This window comes from Strix aluco, chromosome 11 (genome assembly GCF_031877795.1).
Source record: "Strix aluco isolate bStrAlu1 chromosome 11, bStrAlu1.hap1, whole genome shotgun sequence".
Lineage (NCBI taxonomy): Eukaryota > Metazoa > Chordata > Aves > Strigiformes > Strigidae > Strix > Strix aluco.
Genome location: NC_133941.1, coordinates 13,009,729 through 13,037,523, shown reverse-complemented (window position 1 = coordinate 13,037,523; position 27,795 = coordinate 13,009,729). Strand labels below are relative to the sequence as shown.

General features: G+C 42.1%; 1 protein-coding gene across 3 annotated transcripts in view; it reads right to left on the bottom strand.

The window, feature by feature from the left end:
• The window catches only part of GRM7 (glutamate metabotropic receptor 7), a 309,081-nt gene that overhangs the window by 56,632 nt on the left and 224,654 nt on the right, over positions 1-27,795 (bottom strand). For all 3 annotated transcript variants that reach the window (XM_074836095.1, XM_074836097.1, XM_074836096.1), the window contains exon 8: positions 12,793-13,728. In XM_074836095.1, the coding sequence (XP_074692196.1) occupies positions 12,793-13,728 (936 nt within the window). The remainder of the gene's footprint in view (positions 1-12,792; positions 13,729-27,795) is intronic.

The following is a 27,795-nucleotide window of genomic DNA, read 5'->3' as shown; positions in this document are numbered from 1 at the left end:
TTACTTCCTTGTAAACTAACTTTGAAGAGCTATTTTGTAATTACAGTTACCTCTTGTTCATATATGTAGCCACTTTGAGGCACATGTGACTATTCGGAAGTGGTATTCATGAAACAGGGTCTTGCAAGACTAAATTTTTACTCTTGCTACCATAGAAATAGAGAAAGCTTGAAAAAAATCCCCCAGTAACACCCCACAGCAGTTGCATGGTCGATGCAATGGCTCTGATGGAGAAATTATGTTGTCAGCTCAAGTGAGTTTGACATTGGAGAGATATCAAAATGTAAGCAAAGAGAAAAGTTTCATCAACAAAGTAATTACTCTTCTGGACTCAATGGAACCGCAATTATTTCACATTGAGGTGTTGTCAGTTTATGCTGCAGATAAAAAACTGTTAGGTAACACTAACAGGACCTATGCAGAGATTGCTTTTCAGATGTAAAACTCTCCTGGCAGTTCCACATTTTCTAAAAAAATAAGGAACCAAAAAAGTACATGTCAACACTATGCATTAAACACCTACACGTTCTTCCCTTTAAAAATTACATTGCTTTTTAGCCAGAGGCAGTTAAGTATGCACTAGAAATCACATAGCAAAAAGATACCCTTCTTCTGCACTTTCTCAGGGCATCTTTTTGAAGTAAGTTCAGTGCTCATGTGTGTCCACAGGACAGTGACCGTTGTGCACCAAACAAAGCTGAGCAGAGGTGGTGGGCCCAGAGAGTTACGGGCAAATGCCTCTGCCACCGCTGGGCTCAGAACAGGCAAAGCGAAAAGGCACGAAAAATATTCTGAAGTCTGCTGTCCCAGGCAATCTGAGACTGTTCATAGCTCTTGGGTAATGGGGCAAAATCGAAATACAGAGGCTGATGAGGAGGAGGAGGAGGAGCTGGTTTTGACTCCTTGCTCCGATGACTTGGTGCAGCAGTTGGGCTGCTCTAGGCTGCACCAGCAGCGTGGAAGAACGGTTCTCCCCAAACACCAATGAAAAATTATGAATCGATGGGTTTTCCCCAGAACATCCCCTTCCTGCCCCCAAGATGGTACCTGCAGCAGCATGCCCTACTGTGACACGTTCTCAGAGACCTGCAGTTTCTCTTCAAGGGGATGGTATTTTCAGTTACACATTTTTGGTCTGCTTAAGTGGTCCAGAGAGAGAGACCACAGAGCACAGCAGGGAATTTGGCAGCCCCGTTGCACTGTGCCCTGGTCATTGAGCAGAAGGGGACAGGGGTGACCATCTCCAGATCTGGGGGGAGTATTTTCCCCTCTATAAGGCACACTTCTTTCTGGGTTCCATTTATTTTTCCATCTTCCGAATCAGATTTTGTCTCTCTCCTCAACACAGAAGGGAATGGAAAAGGCTAGAATTATCACAGTGAAGAGATCCCTCCCTTTCTACATCAGACATCAAAGCAGCATGCTCGGAGGCTTCAAAGAGTCCCTCGGTGACTGCAGAACTACCGCAGGGTTGCTAACTTAAAGTAATTTCTGCTTAAATGAATACATCTCTGTTATGAGACAGCCACATACAAATTTAAATGTAGTATTATCATTCCATTATGAAGATACCTGCTTCAATAATTGAAAATTTCACAAAATGAATTGATTGTTAATTATCTTTTAGCTTTCACCTATACATTCCTATAAGGCTATTACTGTATAAGCATGAACACGAGGATGGCACTGCTTATACCTGACTAACGGTTGGTGGCATCCCTTCATTGGAAATGTACACCCTCCTCCTTAGGTAATTATGTGGAACATGATTGTGGCCTTGGGCTCTGCCTGCTCAGTGTTTTCAATTAGATTTTACTACAAAAGTACATATTAACATTAAAGGAGCATTACAATGCAGCAAATGTGATAAAACAGATCAATGTTAGATGTACCTTATGCTTCTGTTGTTTCAAGAATCATAATCACCATTAATTTATGGTCTTTTGAGGAGGATCTAATTACTCTAATCATCTCTTATTTCACCCAGAGTATGCACTTTTGCTGTTACCTAGCTTTAAATACCTGCCTTGGCAATACAGCCAACCTAGACCTGCAGTTTTAGCAGTCCTACAGCCTTTTACTGGCTTGAATGAACTTCAAAGGTTCTGAGCAGTCAGATGCTCAGATGGGAGATCTCCCAGATGGGATCAAGTGCAGGCAGAAATCGCTCTTCCAGAAGAGGCCTGACTTGGGAATATGAGGCAGCATTGCAGGTAATATATTTATCCCCCAAATATCTTCATTCTTCCAGTCATTAAAGACACCTCTTTGAAGAGCACAGGTGTCAGCTCCCACATCCTGGCCAAATCCTGGGTGGTTATTTTCTGCCCAGTTTGAACTGCCCAATCTCCCCCACCTGATGCTGCCATTATTAATGTGGTTAACACAACCCTGGAGGGCGCTCTGCATACCCCAGTGGAGAGCACTGCCTGAGAACATACAGAGGACTACACACACCTGCCCACCTTAAACTATTTCTGAGAGCTGCTATAATTGCTACATACAAGCTGATACAATGCTTCTAACATGTAGTTTCTAAATCCATCTGTAAAATGCTTTAGCTTTCTTCTGTATGCAAGGAACTATTACTGTTATTATTGTATTCATTTCTGAAACACTCCTGGTTGAATCTTATACAAATTAGTGGTGGATAAAAATCCAGATTGATTATATAGTTCCAGAAATAAGTGAAAATCAAAGCTTTTAAAACACTTTTAAATACACAGAGACATTTTCCTACCACTCGTTGTTTTCTACCTAGTGTAGAAATGCAATTACAACAAATTTCATGGCAACACATACTAATATACCATTTTAGTCTCGCTTCAGAGAGTAGCAAAATTTCAGGAAATATTTAATGCTTTTCAAAAGTGACTCAAAGTGCTTTTGCTATAGCGAGTGTCAAATCCAGTGTATAAAAATGCAGCTCCATCCAGGGAAATGAGATCACGTTTGGGTGTCCCAGAGCCAGGTTCCGTTTCTTACACAATCGCTCCTCTTTTTTACGTTGCTTTCTGCAAAGACCCCAGCTACGCAGCTTTGCTCGTGCAACGCCTCACGGCATTGCTTGCATACTCTGAGCAGAAAGGGGCATCGTTTCCCCGGCTGAGCTTGCAGCAGAGCAGCTCTGCGTGCTCCCGGCCCTGAGGGACGCGGGAACCCCACGACAGCAGCAAGCCACGTGCTCGCCGCAAGCCCCACACGCAGCACCTCTAGCCCACTGCCCAGGAGAAACCTGCACCACAGGCACGAAGGAGACAGTTTTACATCCACCTCTAATTGCTAGAGAAAGCCTAGTGGAAGACAGGTCACAGTCATAGTGGAGGATTGTGCCGGGTGCAACACAGAGCTGCTGACCGTTTTGCAGGAGGGCACTTGGGAGTTTGCACAGCTGAGGAATTGGGGTCCCCCATCTGCCCCCCACATCCTGACCCCAACAGAGCCCAGTACCCTCTCAGCACACCCACACAGACAGCTGGCCCTGCAGGGACCAGCACCTTCTCCTGCACTGCAGGACAGGCCAACCCATCTGGGCACGGGGAGCTGTGCAGAAGGACAAACCCACGCTCTTCACTTTCTGTGCACAACTCTCCCGTGGCAGGCAGGAAGGTACATTTAAAGCTTGAGACAAGGCAATGAAATTATAAAACGGCCTGTCTTTTCTAGAGATATTGCCTCAGGCACATCCTGCATTGCCACAAAGTAAAACAGCTTCAAGTTTTCTTAGAAATACAACCACCATCAAGCAGTAAATCTATCTTCCACCACGCATCTCCTCATGAATCTCAGAGCCGAACAGCCTTCACCCGATCCATCTCCTGCTAATGAGAGTCACGCTTGTCCTCCACGGGAGCAGGTACAACATCATGTCACAGCAGCCTCTGGATCACCAACCCAAGGAGCGAACACTCAATCATCCCCCAGCCTCGACCACAGAGGGGAGAGCAGGGCACCGGCAGTATCAATCTCCCATCCTTTTTGGCATCAACCAATCTAACAACTTTTTCTATCTAAGCTTTAATTTGGCTTTCTCTTTGTGAGCCCTAAGCCATTTCCCATCATGTCAAATAGAAGTGACAAATAACCACACATCTCTCTGCTACGCTGAAGTGTCAGGCTATGGTATATCCAGAAATCCCAGGTGTCCAAGTTTAGGCCACTATAATTTCGCTTCACTTCTGTCTTTTTTTTTTTCTTTTCTTCCCCCCCCCGCCCCCCCAATATTTTTACAGCTGCCCACTAATCAGAGGGAGAAGGGACAGGTATTCCTGATGAGGCCATCTATTCCCTGAGGCGATTAGTGTGAAGTAATCCAGTCAGTAATATTATATTTGTCCTGAGCTGTACTCTCCCGTAGGAGTTCTTAAAAACAGCTGCTAAAGGCCAGAAGTCAGCTAGATTCAGTAAGCGGTGGGTCTGAGTGGCTGCTTGTTTAGGGAAGAAACCTCCCACCGAAGCACCAGGGCAAGAGAAACAAGCTTGTGGCAAAAGAACAACTCCAGAACTCAAAATTCCTACGGCACATACTGCTTCAGTGATATGTATATAAATAGTGACTTTCTATTTTAGGGTTAAATCATTAGTAGCAGTGACATGTTACAAGCCTTTTGCGCTATTTTTTGACTAGTGAGAGCATTCCTTTGCAATTGGAAGACAAAATGAGTGCAGAAGGTAATAAAATATATCTTATTGAAAACTTCACCAAGAAGTGACATGTTTAAGATTTTTGATTAGTTCTACAGAAACTGTGAAACTCTATAGACACTTAAAGGTATTCACAAGATTTTTTTATATACTTTTACAGTAGTGCTCTTACATTTCCTGATAAAAATATAGGCCACCAGGATCATTTTTGTAATAAAGGTTATAACAAAAAAAAAAATCCACTGTTTCATTTCTAGATTTCAAAGAACACTTAGTTTTCCCCTCATTTAAAATGAAATGCTATGTACTCACTGCAAATAGCACAATACTCCACAAAAGTGGACTTTATTGTATACTCTGTTCTTGGAGGATCTCCAGACCTTACAGCTCCAGCCTGGAGGCCTTAACTGAAGTTAAGTGAAGCTGCTTTTCAGTTCAGGCTTGTTACAGGACAACTCTAATGTCAGATCCTTACATTCCATGGTTTTCTCAGGGAGACAACATTGAGGCTGGATAAAATTAAGAACTTCAGCATCTGAACATGCAGCTCCCTAAGATAATGAAGTGATGGGCGAACTGAAAGCATATCAATGCAAGAATATTTGTGGTTAATGAGTTTTATGCAGGTACTATTACTAGAATGCTTCTTTAAATGAAAGCTACAATTCACAACTGTCCTTGTATGAGGCCCAAATTATGGTAGATTCAAAGTCACATTCCCTGTGAGCCTCAAAGCCTGATTTTCTTCACTATCCAACAGTATAAAACTCCAGCAAACGTTGCATTCAAATCCTCATAACTCCAAAATCCACATATGTAGAGTTGCTATAGCAACTGTCATCTCAAGCCTTCCCAGGGGAGAAAATAAATGAGTGTCCTACCTGGTTAATCGGTATTTGTGTTACAGAGAATTGAAGGGTAACTTAGTTTCACCAAAAAATAGAACATATACTGAAGTGCTACCGTCTTAATGTGACATTATTTAATCTGAATAAGAATTCACTTTGCATGTGCCTTCAAATTATAGTATTTATGTAACATTCAACAAAATAAGTAAAAATGTTGCTGCCAACTATACCTGACTTACCCTGTTTATTGTTTTGAATAAAAAGGGTGTTAAAAAAAAAAGGGAAACGAGAAGGAAGGTGGCAGAGTAAATGAGATTAAGAACTTCAAATTTCACAGAGGTTGTATTACAATAAAAAAAACCCCTACAACCAAAGGTGCATGCAATCTCTATGCAAAAAGTTGATGAAAGAGGATGACTGTATGGTCAACTTTTTCTTATTTCTCTTCATCCAGGATGAATACAGCTCCCAACCAGGAAGACCACACTGGCTGAGAAACCAGCATCACTCACTCAGAGTCGTGATTATAACTTGAAAAAAAGTCCTGAAAATAATTCAAGAAAAAATCCCATTTGGAGAATATATTCAGGAGCATGTTGACAGTTATTACTAGCTTGTAGACATATCCAGAAATGTATTATTTTAATCTTAGCAATTACTAAATAAAAGTAATCACAGCTACGAGGCAGTAAAATCTCTGTGAAATATAAAAATATAACGATGACATATCACTCTATATTAGTTCAATGACATAATTTGAGAAAATAAGGTCTTAGGGGAATATTCAACATACACAACTACATCTGTACATAGTTAAAGAGAACAGATACGGACTTCAAACCTGTGGAGACAAGGGTTTCTTTCAGTCTAACAGTTATAGCTCTGGCAAGTTTCCAAATTGCACTCCTCCTCCAAAATCTGAAGGGCACGCGCCCAGGAAGCCGTACATCTGTACGCTCCGATCAGCAATGCCATCAGTCTGAGTAAAACACCAAACATACTCGTAGAGTAACACAAAGCAGTGTTAGGGTTTGGGCAAGTGAAGCACCCAAGTGGATTCGGGCATGCCTGCTTACATAAAGCAGATTGATGTTCAGGTTTGCCATTGAAGTGATCTAATTTTTCAGTATTACATTCTAGGGATTCAGGAAATTTAATTTGAGCAACAGCATATATATATGGTAATACTAAATAACCATAGGAGAATAAAATAGCTTGTGATCTCATAGTCCTTCATAATGAGAGCTAAACATTGTTAGAGGAAAGGGAGAACACAGTGGCAAGAAAAAACCCCACCCTAACCGAGGCTTATTTAACACAAACCAACAGGCAATTCCTCCTGTCCTATTAATCTCCGTACACCACCACCAATATACCCGAATTCAATGTTTCCATGGTCTCCTATCGCATCCTTCCTGTGTAAATTTTTTTTAAAAGAAGAGATTATTTCCAAAAGCTCACTTTAAATTCAGGATGTGCTTTTTATCTTCACTACCTTTCTAGGAGAGTCTCCTGCAGACAAGGAGAAGGAGAGGGATGAAGCCCCTCTGGGATGGCTACCGTTTCTTTAGGCTTTGCCACCAGACTGCGAGGAGGCTCTGCTGCAAGTCTTTGCCACCAAGCGCTGGTGAGCAGGGACCCCAGGGCCAGGGCCAGACTGTTGGACAGACAGCCTTATGGACAGACAGCCTAACAGACAGAGCTGCCGCGTGTTGGCGCCGTCAGAGGACGGTGAAGGCGAGTTTCTGTCTGTGTTGCTGCTGAAGGCACTGACTGAGGGTGCCATGCACGGGTCTGGAAAGCATACTGCTATCCGTCTGTCTTTTAATGTTCACTTAATTATAAATACAACTATGCTACACGACAAAGGCCAAAAAATGGTAATAAGAAGTATTGAAAAGTATTGTTTTCTCTAACAATAAATTGACTTCTACATGCTGGAAAAGTAAACCAGTATTTTAAGAATTCTACATATCACATTGACTTAACTGCAGATGCTTTTTCCCCTTCACTTTGCTTTTACCATGAAAGTATTGCCTCTGGAAATCAGCAATGGTGTAAGTTTTAAAAATATTTACATTATGAGAGAGACTAATAATAACAAAGCAAACTATTACTGCTATCTATGAAGTGCTGTTTCCAAGACATGTTAGAGCATATTCCATGCTCTGCCATGCTGTTGTGCTTTACAGTATCTGTAAAAGGAAAACAATAAAAATAATCCAAGAAATAAAAACATGTGACTCTGTGAAACCAGGTTAATCTCAGATACATCTCCCAATGCTCAAGCAGGAGTGTGATGCCAAGGGAAGAGTCCTCCCGGGGCAGAAGCAAACATGGCATCCCCGCACGCAGGGATGGGGCACGAGGACTTGGCCCCAAACTGCTGGCCCTGACCAGCCCCGGTGATCCCCTACTGCAGTGTCCTGCCTCTGGAAATGGGTTAAAATCAGAAATGGATAATCAAAGGAAAAGCAGATGAACAACCAGCCAAGGGGCTGCAGGGACTAATTACTCTCCAGTGCAGGGCTGCGTGGGGCAGGGTGTGAGGGTCCCCACGCCATCCACATCCCTTCCCATCCTTTCACTTTGGTACTCTAAAATTTTGACTCAATTTGGCTTATTGATTTAGCCGTGCCTCGCCTGACCTTACAGAGCAATCTGTGCTCTTTTCAAGTGCCACTTCATATTGACTCTGCCGTGAAGCTATGACTCCTATAATTGGTTTAACAGCTCTTTGAGGCCACTTTGTTTCTGATAAGATACCCACATATCTGCAGAGAATTTAAAATAGATTTGTTGTCAAAAACTATTACACCAGGAGTGTAAAAGCAGTGTTTCATCCCTACAGTCCTCTCCAAATATTCAGGTTAACAAGCTGAGCATCCCCAAGGCAGGAGCTGGGCAGCTGGTGGGGATGGATATCATCCTGTCCTCAGCCCCAGAAACCCACTGACCCTTCAGCTGATGATGGTTTTGATCATTAGGAGCTGCTCAGAGTTGAACAGTAAGTGACTCCCTCTTCTCTGTGGGGACTCCTCTCTGTATTTAGTAGCTTTCTACCAAATACATACTAAAGGCTCTTTCTCATCAAAAGACATGGCACAATTCCAGCCCTCAGTACTGTGTCTTGGTCCTCAAAGGTTACATCAGCATTTTAGAATATATACTAATGGCTATAGAAAAACACAAAAATCCCCACCCCAAAACAGAACCTCCAAAATCAAGACAACAGCAGTGACTCCCAGGTATGGAGCAACTGCTATGTGACCATTGCATCAAAGCCAAAAAAACTCAAAGAAAGGTAAAATGTGCTAAGGACAACGATATTCCACATCCACCAGGAAACGACATGCTGCATTACCAAATTAAGCCTATAAATTATAACTGCCCATGTGTTTTCTGAATTTTTAGATAGCAGACAAAGAAACTGGCTGAGTAAATGCAAGCTGTGAAAAGGTCAGGAATCCGCTTTTTCCATGTGCTACCTCCCATACACCTGATGTTTTATCTCCATCCTGTAGCACAAACTCTGATATCTGGCCTTCCTCAAACCACACCGCCTCGCTCCAGTCTGCTGCAATTGCTATTGCTTGAATTATTTGCCTTTTATGAATTACTTGCAGCATACTTCTAGTTCTTTTTTTGCTGTTGTTGTTGTTATTTTCTACACTGAACAAGGCAGGTATTTTCAATATGCTTTCCACCAAACAACATTATGCTTGTATTTATTGATAAAATAAAATATATCCATATGATGGAAATCACAACATTGTATATAACACCATTTTTCAGTTTAAAAGATTGCATTGCATGAGATTTTCAGCAGGTGCAATTTCCATTTCAGCAAAGACCTGTGTGGCTAAGCTTAAGCACAGTATTTTCCAGAGAAAATATCTGACAGGAAATCACTAGCAATCACCAAAAAGTACAATCCCCCCACCCCCACTCAAAAAAAAAAGAGACAGAAAAGAAAGCAAAGCAGCCAAGCAACAGCAGCTCGATCTCTGTGTAGGGAGAAAAACCCCAGCAGCCAGGCCACAGGTATAGCCCTTGGATTTGGCACAGCACAGGGCTCCAACGTGCTACAGCCAACGTCTGCCAACGCCGTGGGCTGGGGGAGCTGGGCAGCCCCTCTCTAGGGACGGCATGTAAACACATTCATGCACATTGCACGTGTGCCCATTGCACAGGTATGACCACACTGGGTGGTTTGTTGGACAAAACCTAACAGCTTTCCATCCAAGGAACTGCAAGAAGCCCCAGCAGCAGGTGAGGAGCTTGGGCTGTGACGGCCAGCAGATACTGAAGACCCCTGTCCACAACGTCCCCTCACCAGGGCTGCACCAAGCAGAAGCAGCCAGTGCCACCGGCTCTGCGTCACGGTGTGGGGCCTTCCCCGGGCGGGAGCACAGCCAAGCTAAGGGCCATCTCCTTTGCCCAGTACCATCTCCTGTGCTCAGCGTGAAATTGAGCTAATCATCATCTCTTTTGCTGTCCTACATGAATTTGTACAAGAATCTTATGCTTTCAAAGAAGTACAGGGTAATGCAGCTCTATGACTACATGGAAACCTAAAGCTTTTGCCAGTAAATGATTTTGAAAGCTGTCAGCAGCCTTTGAAATTTTTCAGGTCTTTCTATCATTGGTTAAATCTTTGCAGACAACCGTTTAAAGCACTTCATCCTGGTCACCTGCAGACCGAAAGCATTCCCAGGCAGGGAGCACAAAAGCTGCACTGTACTCCCTGCATCACACCAAAGTTACCAATGGGCCCAACTGTGTTTAAAGCCGCTTACACTGTTTCTTATCTCTCCCTCAAAAGGGAGAGCAGAGGTTTCTGAAGCATTTGTAAGACTTGCAGACCTCCTTAATTCCCTTTAGAGATGCAATGGCTGCCTGTAAAGCCCATGGCAGAGGTGAGATGATACTTGAAAACAGTCTCTGCTTCCTCCTGCATGATCCCCTCTTCCACTGGCAAACTGAGGCCAAAACAACGCAAATCTCTGGACAACCAACCTTCTGAATTGCAAAGAACAAAGCTCTGGTGCAGGCACCTTCCTATGGAAGAGACTTGTAGCCAAAGCATCGACCTGCCTGAGTGATACCGCTGTCTTCCTGCAATTTTATTTCAATAACCCTTAAGTTTAACAACTGCAAATTTGGAAATTATATCCCTGGCGCAAAATGAGATATGTTAGCTGGGATCTGAAATTTGGTCACCCATTTAAAAGATGCAATAATTTTATCCACAGCAGGGAGCTTGCCCAAGTCTTGTGTTAAGTTGTGTCTTGTCTTGTATCGCGTTGACACAGCGCTGAGGGATCTGGTGTAGTTGGGAACTGTCAGTGTTAGGTTAATGGTTGGACTAGATGATCTTCAAGGTCTTTTCCAACCTTGATGATTCTGTGAAACAATAAATGTTAAATGAAGATAAAGGCAAAAAAAAGGAGCAAGAAGCCAAAGGTCTTTCCTGCACAGGGAGGGTTGGCTTCAGTAAGTTGGGATAACTGACAGTACGCTACTAAATCCATGCAGTATCTGTGGGAGAGCATTTGAGGTGAGGTCAGTGATGCCTGGATTCAGCTGGAGTATACTGCAGGTAAGGAGACACAGCTGTGGTTTCCTCCAGGCTGGGGAAGTAGATGGGGTCAGGGCTGGGGAGGTAAAACAGTCTGACAGCAGCTCAGGACAGCCTAATATTCTAATTTCTCCCTAAACACTAGGCTTGCAGGTATTAGCTGTAATTTCAGAGTGGTTTGGCAATCTCCAAACAAGTTTCAGAGAGAAGTAAAACCAGATCTCTGTCACTGAGCACAACCTGGAGCCACTTGGGCAGCAGCAGGAATGTGCCAAAGGGGCCTGAGACTCAGGAGGTAGTTGGCATTGCAATGCTCAGTCACTCACAGCTTGATTCAGCCCTACGCGTTGTAACAGTAGATCAGTTTTTCAACTCTTGAATACTTTTTACTCAAAACACACAGAACAACCAAGGCTCTCTCTCCCTTTTAAAATACTTTAAGTGCAAATCTGCAAAGGTTTTTTCTTGGTAATAGACCTTCCAACAACGTTTTGGACAAGGAATTGTATTGTCCTCTGGCTGTTTATTATAGCCTGCTTTCTCCAATAAATCCCCACCAATAAATACAATGAGAAGAAGGAAGTGACTTTCTCCTTGCTCTTTTGTGTGAGTCAAAGGAGAGGCTGCTCCCGCTTGTACCTAAACCATCACAGCGTCAGCTGCAACACGCTGGGTTGGGATCCCAGCTAACTGCTGGTCCCAGCAGAGCTGATTTGACATATTTACAAAGAGCACTTTAAACCTGATTTCTGTTGGCAGCAAAGCGCAAAGCTGACCAAGTTCTGCATCTCTTCCCACAGAAGCCTGCTCTGATTACCTGGGCGTATTTCCCCAAGCTGCTGGTGCGTGAGCAGCTGCGAGTATGGGATGGAGGTGATGTGCACTTGAGCCCTGCGACAGACACACCGCACGGTCCTCTGCAGCATCTGAAGCCTCTCAAAGCCAATGGGAATCTTTTAATTGAGTCTGATGGCACTTTGCAATAATTCATTTTTCTAACAATCCAACTAATGGATTAATTAGATCCTGATGTTTGGATGCTTTTTCTTAAGTCACATAAGTGTAACATTTGGGACTGGCTTTTGGTGAACAAACTCCATGGGCTTACATGGACCTCACTTATGAAGAGAAGCAACCTGGCATTCACTCCAGAACTCTGGCTATAGCCATGAGCTATAGGGTAAGTCGACCTCGGCTAGTTTAAAAATAATCCATGCAGAATGCAGTGTCAGTCCAGTCTCAGCAGCTGGAGCTCAGGACAATTTACCTTGTAGTGTAAATGTGTCCTGAGGCTGCTATTTGTGAAGCAGAGCACTGCCCTCAGTGCTGAACTCCAGAAGCACAGGAGTCTAGCTGACTATTTTTGACAGGTTTTTTTGCTTACATCTTGTATTCAAAATGATTTAGTTGAGAGATGCCTCTTTCTGGACAATATGACAGCTAATTCCCACTTACCCTACTGAAAAGATACAATCGAAATGGATGCAACAATAAAACTAATGGCTAATATGATTGCTATTGATCATTTGCCAGTTTATCAAATGAATAGCCCACTAGCTAAATGGGGAAGGAAAATAGTACTATGTATTGCACATGTCTCAGTAATGAGCTAACTGGATAGCTCATTTTGAAATCTATGTAAAGCTGAACATCAGTACGTAGTTTACAACTGCAATGAATCCTGATACATCAGATGCATGTTTGTTCATTCCCACCTACCTTTTCGGCTGACTGGGCAGTGCCAAAAAATATTGGAATGAAGGCAAGCCATACTATACAGGTAGTGTACATAGTGAATCCAATGGGTTTAGCTTCATTAAAATTCTCTGGGACACCCCGAGTCTTGATGGCATACACAGTACACGTAACCATCAGAAGAATGCTATAACCCAAGGAACAAATGATTTGTAGATCCGTAATGTCACATTTGAGAACGCCTCTGGCTTGATCAGGGTTCATAGTTTTCTGCTCATCGTAATCTATGATTATGTTGGGTGGGTCAACTGCAAACCAAATAAAGACACCTAAAAGCTGAACAGATATCAAACTCGACGTGATCGCCAGCTGCGATGTGGGGCTTATAAGCCTGGGTGCAGTCACTGACTTTTTGCCCTGTTCAAATATGCGGTAGATGCGGTTTGTTTTAGTTAACAGGGCTGCATAGCTGATGCACATCCCGAGGCCCAAGAAGATACGCCGGAAGGAGCACACTGCAACGTTTGGTTTGGCGATCATCAGAAACGTGATTATGTAGCACAGAAATATCCCTGTTAACAGGACGTAGCTGAGTTCCCTCCCAGAAGCCCGGACAATGGGAGTGTCGTTATATCTGATGAACGTTGCCATGACAAAAATGGTGGCAATAATTCCCAGCATAGCCAAGAAGACGGGTATCACAGCCCAGGGTGAGTGCCACTCCAGTTTGACGATGGGTATCGAACGGCAGCCCGTTCGGTTCTCGTTGGGCCGCTCGTTGTAGGAGCAGAGCAGGCAAGTCACCTCATCAGCCTGGTACTGGTAGCCGTCGCAGAGCTCGCAGTGCCAGCAGCATGGCATCCCCTTCACCATCTTCTTCCTCTCACCCGGCTTGCAAGGCAGGCTGCAGACTGAGGACGGGACTTCACGCACTCCTTTGCCCCACTGCATTTCATCAATCTACAAGACATGTGAAATAAAAAGAGGCTGGTTATTTAGACGTTACTGTCAGACAACCAGGGTGGGAACAGAAGGGGGGAGCACCAATGGGGAACCTGCACCAGGAAAAACTAAATGGATAAACTTTATATGTGGTAGACTCCTGGAAAAGCACCAGGAATCATACATGCTAGTGTCTTTGCATGAGACTCTAATGCATGACTGTATTTATTGCCTTCATTTTTCATTTTTATTAGTAGTTAATTCTGGTGAAATAACACACAACATCAGATAAAACAGTAGAGTGTAAACCTCTTGTTTCATGAAAATTAGTAAGAACACTGCAATGGTCTGAGGGAAGGCAGGAGTTACATTCACAAAACTGCTTTCCATGCATCTAGAGCTCGGGGCTTCTTATCGAGACCAGAATAAGAGATCTTCCTTCTTGGAACTATTACTGACCAGGTTAACATTTAAAATGAGGTGGAAATGTGTCTTATATAGGGCATGGAATCAGTGAGCACGTGGCAAGATCTGCAGTATGAGCCATGTAAGAAATATGAAGGACAAAGAAAACAGTCATCAATGAAAAATGCAATAATCAGATAGTATTTCATTTCAAAGTCACATTCCGCTTTGAAATACCATACGTGCTTCTGGGAATGCAAATTATAAATGATTATATTAAATAAATGGAAAGCCTCACTTGTTTTGCAGTGTTAATAACCCTAAACTCCAAAATACACGCACAAAAGCTCCCAAGTACTGCAGCAAATTAGACTCACAAATCATTTCAAAATATTCCAGACTAAAGCCACTAACCAGGTTTCAAGAACAAGGGAGGTTTAGCTTTGGAGCTGCCTGAAATAGCCCAGACTGGAACCACTGGGAAGGTCCTGACATTCCCAGTGCCAATTCACTGCACCAGTTACCAACTCAGCTGCCCAGCAAAATTTCAGTGGCTCCCATATCTGCTCTGCGTGTTTGTACGTATGGCTTTTCCAAATATAAATCCTGATCTCCTGGGATAGATGTGAATAAGTGTTACTAAAAACAAAATTTCAGCTTTTTTTAGGTTACTTAAATGCTTACAATCTCTGCTATTTTCCCTACAAATAAAAAATTCAAAGTGAGTTTCTTGAATCAGCTGTCTTGACTATTAATGTATACAAGCAGACTGGGGTTTGCAAGTCTTAAATTGAAGGATTAAATTGCACTTTTCTAATTTAATTCAAAATAGATCCTGTATCATCTTCATTTCATATATTTGAAAAAAAAAAAAAAAACCCAAACCTGAAGTCACACACTGCTCAAATACTATACTACCATGAGTCTCTGCTGTGAATGTTGTAAAAATAATCCCTCAGTAACAGATATTCTAGAGGTCTGCCACTGCTTGAGAAACTTCATTAACATTCAATATTCACAATTTATTCTGAAAATAAAAAAATAAAAGAAGATCCATGAGCTCTTCTTTCATATGGTGCTGAGCTGAAGGTATGTAGCCTTACAGAAGCCAAAGGAGCACTGATGATAAAGGAGAATACAAAGACCCATTTAATTGCACTGGTAGATGGTAGTTCGGTCTTACTGGAGGCTCTTACAAGGAGTGAGGAAATTAATTTCTATGCCCAACTCTGTCACTGCTCCAACTAGTAAAGACTAGCAAGTCCTTTACAAACCTGGAATTGAGTTCCCAGGTTGTACACATCCCTCACAAGGGAGCTGGAGTAAGGTGGGAAGTGTCCATGTAACTCACTTGTTGCGGAGGCGTGACAAATGATGTTAGCCAGGAGCAGAACCAAGGAGACGGTGAGTAAAGAGAACCAGGACCAAGATTTCTGACCCATTAAAGCAGGTGTGAAAAATTTCATGACATTTCCTTAAGAAACCAGCTGACTGACAGTTTGCCTCTTATTTTACTCTGCTGAATCACTGATTTGTATCTTGCCCTTTTAAAAGGTAGACTGAGACAGGGTAACCATAACTTACCTGGGTTGCACGGCTAGAAAGTGAGACACATCGATCCAGTCTGGAGCCTCCATTTCCTATCACAACTATTAAACATAGAAGTTACTTGACACCCTTTTTACAGCATGTGTTGATATGAAATGGGAAAGACATCCTAACTGCATGGATTTTGACCCAGTCTGCAGTGATGAAAGGATTTTCACCAATTTTCTGAATGCTAATATCTCACAGAACCACAGAATTATTAATGTGTTATCATATCTCCACCTTCCCCTTATGACTACAAAGGATAAATTTCCATATTCTCAAATGTATTCCATGGCATTGCTGGGCAGTTGGGAAAGCCTAAAGGTACTTTATTCTGTGCAGATACTGTTTCTAAAGAGATAAATAGAAGATCAGAGAAAATTATGGAAAGTCCTTTTTCTGGTCTCCTGGGATGACACCATGATAACTGTGTATCACTGGCCTTAGAAAGATTTGCAGCGCTCTGCTGCTTCTGGCAAGAAAATTAATGATGAAAACTGCCTGTCAGGTAAACCACCTGGCACTGGAGCCTGGCATTGGGAGATGAGAATCTGAGTCAAACGAGAAACACTTTCCCCATGCGGAAAAGAATATTTTTGAAAAAAATTTCGTCTTTGAAATAAATTATTGTTTCTTAACTCCTTCAGAAATACAAACAAAAGCAGTAAAATGTTCATCCGTGTATTTGGCTGCTTTAGGATTGAATAATTGTGCCAGATGCACTTTTTTCCCATCCCCTTTTCCCCCCTCTCTTCTTCCAGCTTTTACTGTAGTTTCCTTGAAATAATTTAGCTTTTGAAAACCTGGATCTAAACAAGACTTCTATTGTGGTAAGTAATTGAGTAATTGCTATATTCAGACATTACTTGCATTTAGTTAAATCTAAACCTGCTTCTATTCAATTACTTTTTCCCAGTATTTTTAGTCGCTATGAACTGGAAACCACTTACTTAAAGATTTTGCTAAGTTCAGTTTCAGGATTGGGATCATAAAGTCCCGATAAAACAGCAAGGATAACTTTTGTCCACAACTACAGTAAGAGGGCCTTCAACAAAAACAGAATAGCAGAGCATTTCATTCAGGAGCAGGAACCGCAGGGCTGGTTTGGTCGCTTCTTTCTTAACGTGTCTGTGGGATGTGACCATGGTGCAGCCCCCTGCTGCCTCCTGCCTGAGCTCTCACTGATGGCAAACTGGCAGCGGGAACTTCCGAGCAGCGTTCGGGGATGCAAACTACAGAAAACAGAGCTACAGGCTGCCACGACAAGTCTAAACTTCTTGCACATTACTTCCTATTTTTAAAGGAGAGATGCGACAGAAGCAAAATGGCTTTGAGGATAATGATTTCCAAGACCGTTGTTTGAATATGCAACGAACCTTACCTGCCAGGATTCAAAACTAAACCATATCTATTAAAAACATAGATGACAAGATTAACTAGAGAAATGGCAGATCCAGCACTCAGGAGGTTTATGCTTTTTTGCTGACCCTGCCTCCAGGCCAGTTTGATCAACTTGGCCAAGGCACTTCATGTATTTTTTTCTTCCATTTCCCCACCTCTAAGCTGGAGGTACTGTTAATTATATTTATAACACAGACCTATAAAAAATTTCTGAGATCCATGGAGGAGTGCTATACACTTACAAATCCTACATTTCTATAAGCAAACATAACAAACTCTTATCCCATAATCAAAAAGTGATTATCTGAAAATGCTAATCATAATCTAGAAAGCAGTAAGTAAACAATTTCATAAATCATGAGAAAGTATTCTTGCAATTAATAAAAAATTCACTTTTTTATGTAGAACCTTCCATTGCAGTCATATATAGAAATAGCACAGAGAGTATTAGGGAACTTATTTTTCCCAAACCAACACTGCTTACAGATGTAGCCAGATGTACCCACAGCTATCCAACAATTTTGCATCTTGAACTTAGCACTTGACCAAGTCAGTACTGAGGGGCACGATGGGCTCCTCCCCTACAATTCTGCTAGATTTGGGAAGGATGAGAAACCTAGACTGCACTCGATGCTGCAGACACATGTGTTGCATGTCATCAAAAAGCACATATCTACCCATCCACTTACCATCTTGTTAACCGGCACATCTTCAACAGTCTAATGTGCAAACTGATGCTATTATAGTTCATCCCACTGATGATTTGATCTGATAAATGGGAATCCCCCACCCCACAACTGGTTCATTGCAGGACATTCAAAACAACTGATGAAAAAAGAACTTCAAAATTGGCCATGCTTCATTGTACTTGGATCCAGTAGAGCTGCTATGTTACAGCAGGGCACTGTGTCTTGCCCTGCCACCATAGTTCAGAGGGGAAAAAAAACAAAACCCAAAAGCAAACAAACAAGACCACAAAAAAAAAAAAAAAAAGCCCCCTCCCAGATCCAGTGCCTTCCCCACAACCGCAGGGCAATGCAGCATCTGTCTTGGTTAGGGGTTAACTTTCGTTTTTTTCCCCAAGCTCTCCCAACTCCTACATATCACCCGGTTCATAAATGCCTCGAGCTAGAGGGATGGGTTCCACTTCCAATATAAATTCTCATTATGTTCACTACAGAACAAACATTAACAAGAAATGCTTAGTCTGTCTCATAAGGCCTAACATAATTGTTCATTTTAATGAATAAAGTAACTCAATATATGTGTATAATTTAAACATCGCTGCTTCCTTTCTCACCACCACAAACATTTCTGTAATAAGCTAGTTGTTCTGATCTAAATTGTTTCATGCAATGTTTGATTAAAATAAAAATCAGTACAAAAATAATTACATTAGTGATAATTAACCTACTCGGGGAAAAAAATAGCCATGTTCCCCAATACAATTTTCATAACAACTGTGCCATTAATTTCACAGACACATTAGAAAACGATTGCGGAGGAATGTGCTCAGATTTATTGCCACCTTACAGATTGCTTTTAGACTCCAGTTACTAAGTCAGCAGTTCAAACAGTTTTTGTATATTCAACTTTACAGATAGCAATATTTGCATGACTTAGCTCTTAGGGCTTAGCTATTAATGTCTTGTAATTAGTTTCTAAATCCAGGGCTTTAACATGATAATGGTTTTAAAAGAATATGTCAATAACACACAGTCAACAGAGCCTTCTGCAAAATATCAACTACAATCCCTTCAATAGATAACGGCAATGATAAACCAAACTACTAGTGAAGGATGCAAAAGCTACTCCAATGACTTGCCCAGACACTCCAAATAAGGTGTTTCACCTCATACTGTAACTTATTTTAATTTCACTGCCTGCAGGAGACTGACAGAAAAGCCTTGAAATGAACGTGGAGCCTGCAAGGTGACGGAGGAAAAAAATCCCAATAGTTTTTGCTTGTGACGTACAAATCACTACATTCTAAGCTGTGCAGACTTAATGCATTTTCAGGATAGCGCAAAAAATCCCCAGAAACTACAACACTGCTATTTAAACAGAATGACTGTGTTTGCAGCAGCAGGGCACCAGCTCGGGGAAACCAGTGCATCCCCTCCCTGCAGGGACCAACACCGTGGTCCCACCACAGCCCCTCTGCAGGACTCAGCTTGGGAGTCATCCTCACAACCTGGGTTAAGAGGATCCTCTCAGAGCCAGTTGGAGCCCAGTTACACCCTGGCACCCCGAAATGATGTAAAAACTGAGCTTGGGTCCTGCTCCTTAATTTTTTTCCTGTTTTCTTGGTTTAAATCAAAGTCAAAATCCAGCTACTTCAAAGCAGCTTTTAGCATCTGTGCAGGGCAGAAGTAGGACACGTTAACCAGCAGCCCCCAAACCCCAGAGATAACAGTGTCTAAACCTGATCCCCAGCTGCTGTAGGAACAATTCTGCTGGGATGGGGGTGCAGAGCCCAGGCACCCCTGCTCCCTACAGAAACCTGGTCTCGAGCTCTGCGGCTCACCCCTGCCTCATGACAGCTTTCTCCCCCCCAGCCCTTCCCTCCCCCCCCCCCCCCCCCCCCCCCTACTTTCTGTGCTGTTCCACGGGAACACTTCATCAGTGAGACAGAGCATGAGCCCAGCACTGCCTCCCTCCTGACGCCAGAGACCACGCAGTTTGTGTTAGCAAGTGTTTTTAGGTGTCTTGGGACACTTCAAAAGAAGGCTACTTCAGAGGAAAAGCAAAAATCTCCTAAGTTTTCCTGCTCTGCTGCATTAATTATCTTAAACCACTCCAATCTATCTTCCTTATAAGCAGAATTTAAATGTCCTTATGTATTTTTTTCTACTGGTCTTGCCTATTGCTGCCCTTCTTGTTTCTGCTGCAGGAACAGTGTCCTGTCCATAAACACACAAAGGACAAGCAAATCACAACTTTCTAATTGAAGGTGATGAAAACTTACCACTTCACAAAGTCTTCCAGCCAAAAAACCTGCAATTTTTCATTGGCAGCACAAATCAGAAACATTGTCAGGAAATTGTGACAACATTCCCATATTGCCAGACCTTCATATTCAGACACCTATTAATGAGCAAAATGTCCCAGGATCGGTCTCACCCAGGAACCCCACAGCTCCACTTTCTTCCTCTCATTAATGTTGTGACAGCTCCTGGGAAGCCCCAGCGTGGGCTGTGTGACACATGTGGAAAATATCTTTCCTTAAAGCTTTTGGAAGACACAGGACTGGCTTCCACATTTACTCCTGTGCAAGGAGGACGGGGCAGCTCGGCAGGGGAAGCCTGGTACCCTGGGCAGCACTGGGGGATGCGGGGATGCCATCAGACCTGCCCGAGGATGCTGGGTTTGCATCCCTAGCGCCTTCTGGGCTGACGCACCAGTGTTTCACTGGGTAACTGGTGGAGGCTTAAAAGGAAAGACTGGAGATCAGTCTTTTTCCCTAGTAAGAAAACTCTAATTTCATTTAACACCTTTAATACCTGCAGGTGCACTGGGAGAGGCTCCCTCCCGCTCCACTCTTCTCACACTGAATGTTCAGCTGTGTGCTACCTGTCATGGCTAAAAATTCCCCTGGCACCAGTTCTTGCCACCTAGAGTAAAGGCCAGTTGGTATTTGGGTACAGGTATAAAAATCTGCATAGCATCTGCATTACATTTTATTCAACAAATTAATTATCATTTAAACTTCAACATCACTTCTGTTCCTACACTGTAATTCCTTATTGGTGATCTCATAATAAGCAGTTCTTAACCTACATATAAACCTCATTTCTTTTTCTCATCCCTTTCCTGATGTTACTTTTTCTTTCATTTAATATTTGTCATCACTTTCTACCAATCTTACCTGCTTTAAGGACACCAGAAGCAGGTTACACTGAGCACTTGTAATAGAATCTTTAATGAGATCCAAAGGCTATTTGTTCTACATTAAACCAGGGACATTTTTAGCACAACAGCGATGTAGAGAAAAATGCTTAATCTACAATTTTTGCAAAAATGCTTATTATCATACATTTCTGTTGACACACAGTAAAACTGAAAATTAATTATTTTAATGCTTTTACATCTGACTACAGCTTCATGTTGTCTTCTCACTAATGGAAGGGGATGGACCATGCATCTTCACTATTCATCCTGCATCCCCTGCATAATTTTTTTTAATTAAAAAAGATCACGTACTTCCAAATGTGCATTTATAATACACAATCCTTATCTGTTTAAACTGATAGGTTAGAGCAAATCTATCTTCTGAAAGCAGAGGTAATCTAACACAATTTTTCATCCTTAAGTGGCTTAGAATTAGAGGATCAGTCATCAGCCCCAAGCCAAGGACCCAATGACAGGGCGTTCAGGGGCTTATGCACCTTTGTGCTGTGCCCAGCATTTCATGTCCAGCACCTCTCATTGTCAAAAGAGAATCCAGTCTAATAGTCATCTTCCGTATTTCACAAAATAGACTAAGCTCATAGTGCTCTTAATATTTTACATGCAGAAAATAACATCTCCCCCATGGGGAGCAACACTGCCATTCTTACATGCTTGGCTTAAATTCAGAATATCATGTATTCATTTGAAAATTAATAAAACCAGCCCTTGTTGTCTATCGCTGTTCATTCTGCTGCAGTCGCTTTTTCCCCCTCAACCAACAACAGACAGTTTTAGGAGAAGGTTTGGTCTTCAAGTGTTTTCTTTCAATTCTTGCTACAACCTAGCACAGTGTAATCCTGTGTAGCATAGATTACCTGATTTTTTTTGCTTTTTTTGAAGGATGCTCTAAAAGCATCCATTGTGGGGGGGAGGGGGAAAGCAAAGCCTATTGCATGGCATTAAGGGGATGTTTACACATCAGATTTCAGCTTCATAGGAGGAAAGCGACAGCTCACCGTGGGACCAGCCCAGAATGCCTTAATCAAATGACACTCACCCTGATTTCCACTGGAGCTTTTCCTTAGTGAGAAATGATGCATCGGTGTTTAATTATACTACAGATCACCTTGAAATCACCAGCAGATTACTCAAGGGACACAGCTATGAGGGAGAATTTACCCTAAAAAATGCTAACAACATTCAAACTTTTTCTGGAGGAAGATCTAACTAATGTGGTGCAGGGATTATGAAAAATAATAACCTCTTTTTAGTTCAGTACTGATTCATACTGTATGGACCACAGACAAGTAATCTGTCAATGCTGAAGTTTGTCATTGTCAGAAGCCCTGCAAATCCATTCATCAGGTGCCTTACCTGACTCCCAGGAAGCTTCAGTTCTTTCCTGGCTCAATTCCCACATTTCTGTCAGCCCCCCGAGCCAGGACCACACTCACTAGGATGCTCCATGAGACTTGTCAAAGGAACTCTCTATTGAGTACACGGAAAGGGTGATTTTTCAAAGTCCTCTAGCTTGGCCTGATGAAGATGGATTTTAATGGCCATAACCAAAGGCAGCTCCTTGCCATGAAGGTCTGCGCCTATCCTTGATTCAGACCAGCACTCCTGCATTACTCGGAAAAATCATAATTTTTTTTCTAGATCGACTCTCAGAAACAGGTAGGCATTTTTGACATTTTTTTCAAATGTTTCAAAAAATATTCCTCTCAGATGTCTGTAGAGAGGAAAGATCAATGATTTAAGATTGGCAGTGACAGACAGAACTGAAAGCATCAGACATTTTTTACTAATAAGTGATACAATAGCCTTCACTCACAGCAGTGTCTGAGAGCTGATTATACAAGCAAGATGATAAGCACTGTGCCTCAGCAGCCCTAAGGCATAAAGGTATGCAAAACAAGCAGCACTCAAAGTAAGAGCTATGCAGAAACACTTTTTACACATACTGTTTTTAGTTCACCTTTACAAACAAACTTGCTAAGTCAGGACTCTTTCTTTGATTCAATATACAGAGCTAAATATTCTAGGAGAGGATCACCCTTTTTCATCATTTGATATTTATATTAGTTTAAATATATAATTTAACTAATGGGCCAGATGAGAATCCCTGAAGAAAACAAAAACGAAGTTAACTATGTTGTGCAGACAGCAAGGTATGTATGTGCTTTACTCAGGGGACACAAAAACCTGCAATCTCAAGGCTGACATCCTGCCATTCCCCTCTTATGTGACATTTTATCCAAAGAACGCCCCTTAGTGCTAGATGCAGAGTCACTCCAACCTTTCACATCTGCATCTTCAGAAAAGACATCAGGAGAAATGTGCCGTAGGTGCACTAGCGTACAGTCCAGCACACTGCTCTCACTTGTAAGCCATGCTCCCAGAAACCTCAATCCACTGTGCTGGAAAAGAGCAAAACGCCACAAACTGCTGACACTTACTCAAACTTCTGTGAAGGGACGCTCAGGGACTGTCACATTTCTAGCTCTGAATCCAGTCCTGGGGGCTGAACCAAGCTCAGTAATTCACCAAACTAGTCTGAATTTCATTACCATCAGCCTTGTCACACAGCTGCATCGAACTTCACATGCATCGGCCTCTTTTGGGAGCTCACGTCATACAGCATTTACAGCACGAAGGAGATGTGAGCAACACCCACTGCACACTCACGGCCAGAGTTCATTTTACTTCTTTAAAACGATCAATCTGCCAGCTACAGATTTCTTAGAAAAACTAATTGTAGGATGTGGGTCAAAAATAGTGACATCTTGACACAGATTATACTCCTGAAGAGAAGTGGGTATGCTTCTTCCTGATTAACGACTGCACAAACTCTGAGTAGGAATTAGGATTTCGACTCAGAGGTATTTAAAGCAGATGTGCCTACATATATTCACAGGAATTTATGCAAAGCATTCCATTAAACAATATTAAGCTCTTTTAAAAAGCTGTATGTTTTTAGCAGATGGGACCAGGAGCAGGGTGGTTGTGCCATTTGGCAAAGCTCTGAGGTGTCGTCACTGGCAGAACTCAAAAGCCACGATTTCAGCCTGAACAAACGTCCTCTCATCTCACTGCTCATAACCTTTTGCCAACTCCTGATGTTTCTCTTGTCATATGTAAGGAGATAAAATTCTGCTTAATTAAAGGAGCAATTTACAGCTTGTCTGGTTGCTAACTGGGACAATGAAAGCAGACCTATGGAAATAGTAGCCTGGACACCCCTCTCAAGCATTTAATGCTTTTTGGCATAAGCTAGCTTGTCCTTTAGAGTCACGATCTTCAGTGAAATACAGCTGAAAATGAAGCTTGGCACATCTGATGGACAAGAACCGTCTGCAGTGAGGAACATGCTCCTTCACACCAACAACAGGTCACTGTGCCCAGATGACCACAGCACTGCCCCTTAACCCACCTCTGGGTCTGCCCAGCACTCAGCACCTGTTACTGGAGAGATGAAGCACCAGACTGCGTTGTGTCCCAACCACCCCGCACACATCACACACCGGGATCTCAACAGGAGTGGTCGGATCGCAACGGGATTCATAGACACTGTGATGCAAAACAAAAATGGAAAAGATGAAAGATTTCCTTTCAAAGTGAGGCAACCCAGTTATGTACTTACGTAAGAAAAAACTGTTCAGTATTTTACTATTTACTACTCTGGTGGAAAGAGTATTAACAAAGTTCCTCTCAATCAAAGATATTTCAGATCTTTACTTTCTTCTGCTTTTCAGGTTGGTTGGATAAGTTTGCATGAATGTTATTTCAATCATACCCATGTTGCAGCTGGAATTTAAAGAAACAGATGTCATGAACTATACAGTAAATAATTAGATAAGGCTACCTTTTGTATGACTCCTAACGGAGAAGGCTAAAATGGTCTAGCCAACTCCCAAGCTGCTTTCCATCCAAAGATCTTAGAGTGGCACACAAACGCAGCAGTATGCAATAAATAGGACGAAGGCCACTATCAGTTATACTAAAGCCATGGCACAACGAGATGAGAGGGCAAAGCCACCACCACCCAGCTTTTAGCATGTGTCCACTGACTCTACCAGACCTTCCCATGCATCTGTAGTTCTGTACTCGCTCAGTGCCCGTCCTACAGGACCGAGACTGAATGGTTTCATTGTGCAGGATGACAAGAAACGTGCAATCCAAAGTACCAAGCATGTAAGATATAGTTCAACATTAGGGCAAAGCAATTGCTTACCATTTAAGCAGTCGAAATTGAATGTTCAAATGCTTGTTTAACACGTTCATAATGCTCAACAATTGGCAAGTTTAAGTCCTAAATAACAAGCCTGAATGACAATGGCACATTTAGAAGCAAACCCAGGAATTCTGATTTTTTTCCCTGAAAGCTCCTTTTCTGAGCTATTTTTCATGGTATAGTCATGAGTTGACCTTACTCAAGTTTTGAGAAAAGGATTATCCCTTTATGTTTGTTTATCTCTGCTTATGAGCTAATAACTTCTTTTTTCCTGTTATTTACAATTGTGAAAAAGGAATACATCTGCCAAATCTGATATACTACTTTCAAAACGGAAAGGGTAATAACTAGAGATGTACCAAATGGCATGTGTGTAATTTGGATAGCATTTATCTTGAAGTGCCTGCCAACTCAAAATGCTTTAGTTTATTTATCCTACTAATTCCCAAGCTGATTCAAAGACCAGTATTTGCTAGTCAAATTATTTGGTCCCAGTTTTCCCTTTTTAAAGAATCGGCATCAATGGTACAGTAATTTTCTCATCGTGTCTAGCATACATGACATAATGACACATAGGCCGGGGAAGCAAGATGAAAGAAATACAAAATTCTGAATGAAACTCAGTACCTAACTCATTTAGGCTCTAATTGGATTGCTGCAGCATTATTAAAACTGTTAAATTATCTTGCTCAGATTATACTCAGTCTATCGGGTCCTAAAAAAACTGTAGATCGTACACAGAAAATTAGGGTTGGCTAATGGGACTTTAATTAAACTTCACTTGGGGCCACTCTTCCATCAACGTTGCAGTGATGCCTCGCTGAAACCAAGTGGGGAGAGGAAGAGGGAAGTGGTGCGGTTGTGATGGGCGGTTGCTGCAGGGGAAGGCGGCCAAGGGATGATGCTGGCCACTGCTTGTGCTCCAAAAGCTGTGTGGGACACTAGTCTGGTCAGCACAGAACTGGCATGTCACAGCAGGGTAGACAGACAAAACAGAAAAACCCAGCAGCATAGGTTGAAATCGAAGATAATTCCATGGATTTAATATCTAAATTAATACTGGCCCTCCAATCACACCCTGCCTAAAATGATAATGGTATTGGTCTAGTTGAAATTCTACTAGAATTCTGCAAAAACATTCAGAGGGTTCTTTTAAAGTAACCTTGCAAAGCTAAGGAATTTTGTGCCTCATCACATTTTTGCATACTAAAGCAATAATAACACAACACGTTGCCTCCCTTTCCATCTCTTTGAAAAGTAGAAGAAGGACTGGAACTGGTATCTTATTCCCTCCGGTTGAGTGCCCTAAGTATTTAACTGTAAGACATACTCTCAGTCGTGCGCCTTCCTTCCAGGGCAGTGGATTTTCCTCCCCACGAACAGGGAAATGCGTTCAGTAAAATCATGGAGAGCATCCTGGGGCGCTCCCCTCTCACAGGGAACGGGGGGCAGCGGGGAGATGGGATTCATACCCTGCCAGGGGGGGACCTTGTGTAAAGCTCCCATGTCCTGAATGAACTCATAAGTCATGTAATGGTGATCGAGGAGAAAAGCCTGCACCACCTTTTCCAATTGTATTTTTGAGAGGAAAAGGGACCCAAGATCTGCTTTTGCAAAAGGGAAGTTTAAGGCTGTACTACCCTTCACCAGTCAGTCTAAAGGACAGGCATTACAAGAATGGAATAAAATGCCTAATTATAGTTACCACTGGGAGCTGGATGCTCAGATGCTACTTTTAATGGTCGAATACATATCCTCCACACCATTAAAAGGTGCAATTAACAAGTAAACAAGGTTGTTTCATGGGAATCATTTAACACAGCATTTTCATATAAAATGTACATTTTCAGATTAGTGGAAGAAGAAACAAATAAAAAAAGGAAAACAAAGCAAATAAAGGCTTCCCCTCAAGTTTTAAGAGCAGGCTAAAGACCCTTTGCAGCTGTTTATTTGGGGCGATTATTGCCTATCATGTGAATGATTAGCTTGAGACACATTAAAATTCACGCTATATATCCGATATTATAGTCTTGCTGCAAACCACATTAATTTTCTACAGAAATCAGTATTTAGGGACATTTAAAAACTGAATATTTTTGACCCACTCAATACACGTTCTCTGTCAGGAACCTTTATGCTTTGCTTAAATGTTGGAATCTCATAAGGACTGTTCACATGGTCTGGATGTGTGCAGAGCTTTTAAAATACCCTTTATGGGATTTCTTTCTCCCCTCTAAAGCAAACAGGCATAATATTATGCAATCATCATAATTTCTGCTCTACTATCCTTGGCACTTGTATCAGTATGGTAGCAAAATTTCATTTTGCAAAACACAGCTGGATTATGTTCTGGACCTACAAAAATAGCTTTAAGGCAATAGTTCCCGTATCTGTTAATACAATGCATTAAAAAATTTTACATGCAAATTTGATAAATAAAAATGGAGACAAGCGAGCAAGCCTTTGGCTGCTGTTAGTAGTCCCAGGACTACTGGCGTAACTGGAGGATCCCAGCCCACACCTGCTGAGGATTTTCCGAACTAAAATCTCAGGCAGGTAAAAGT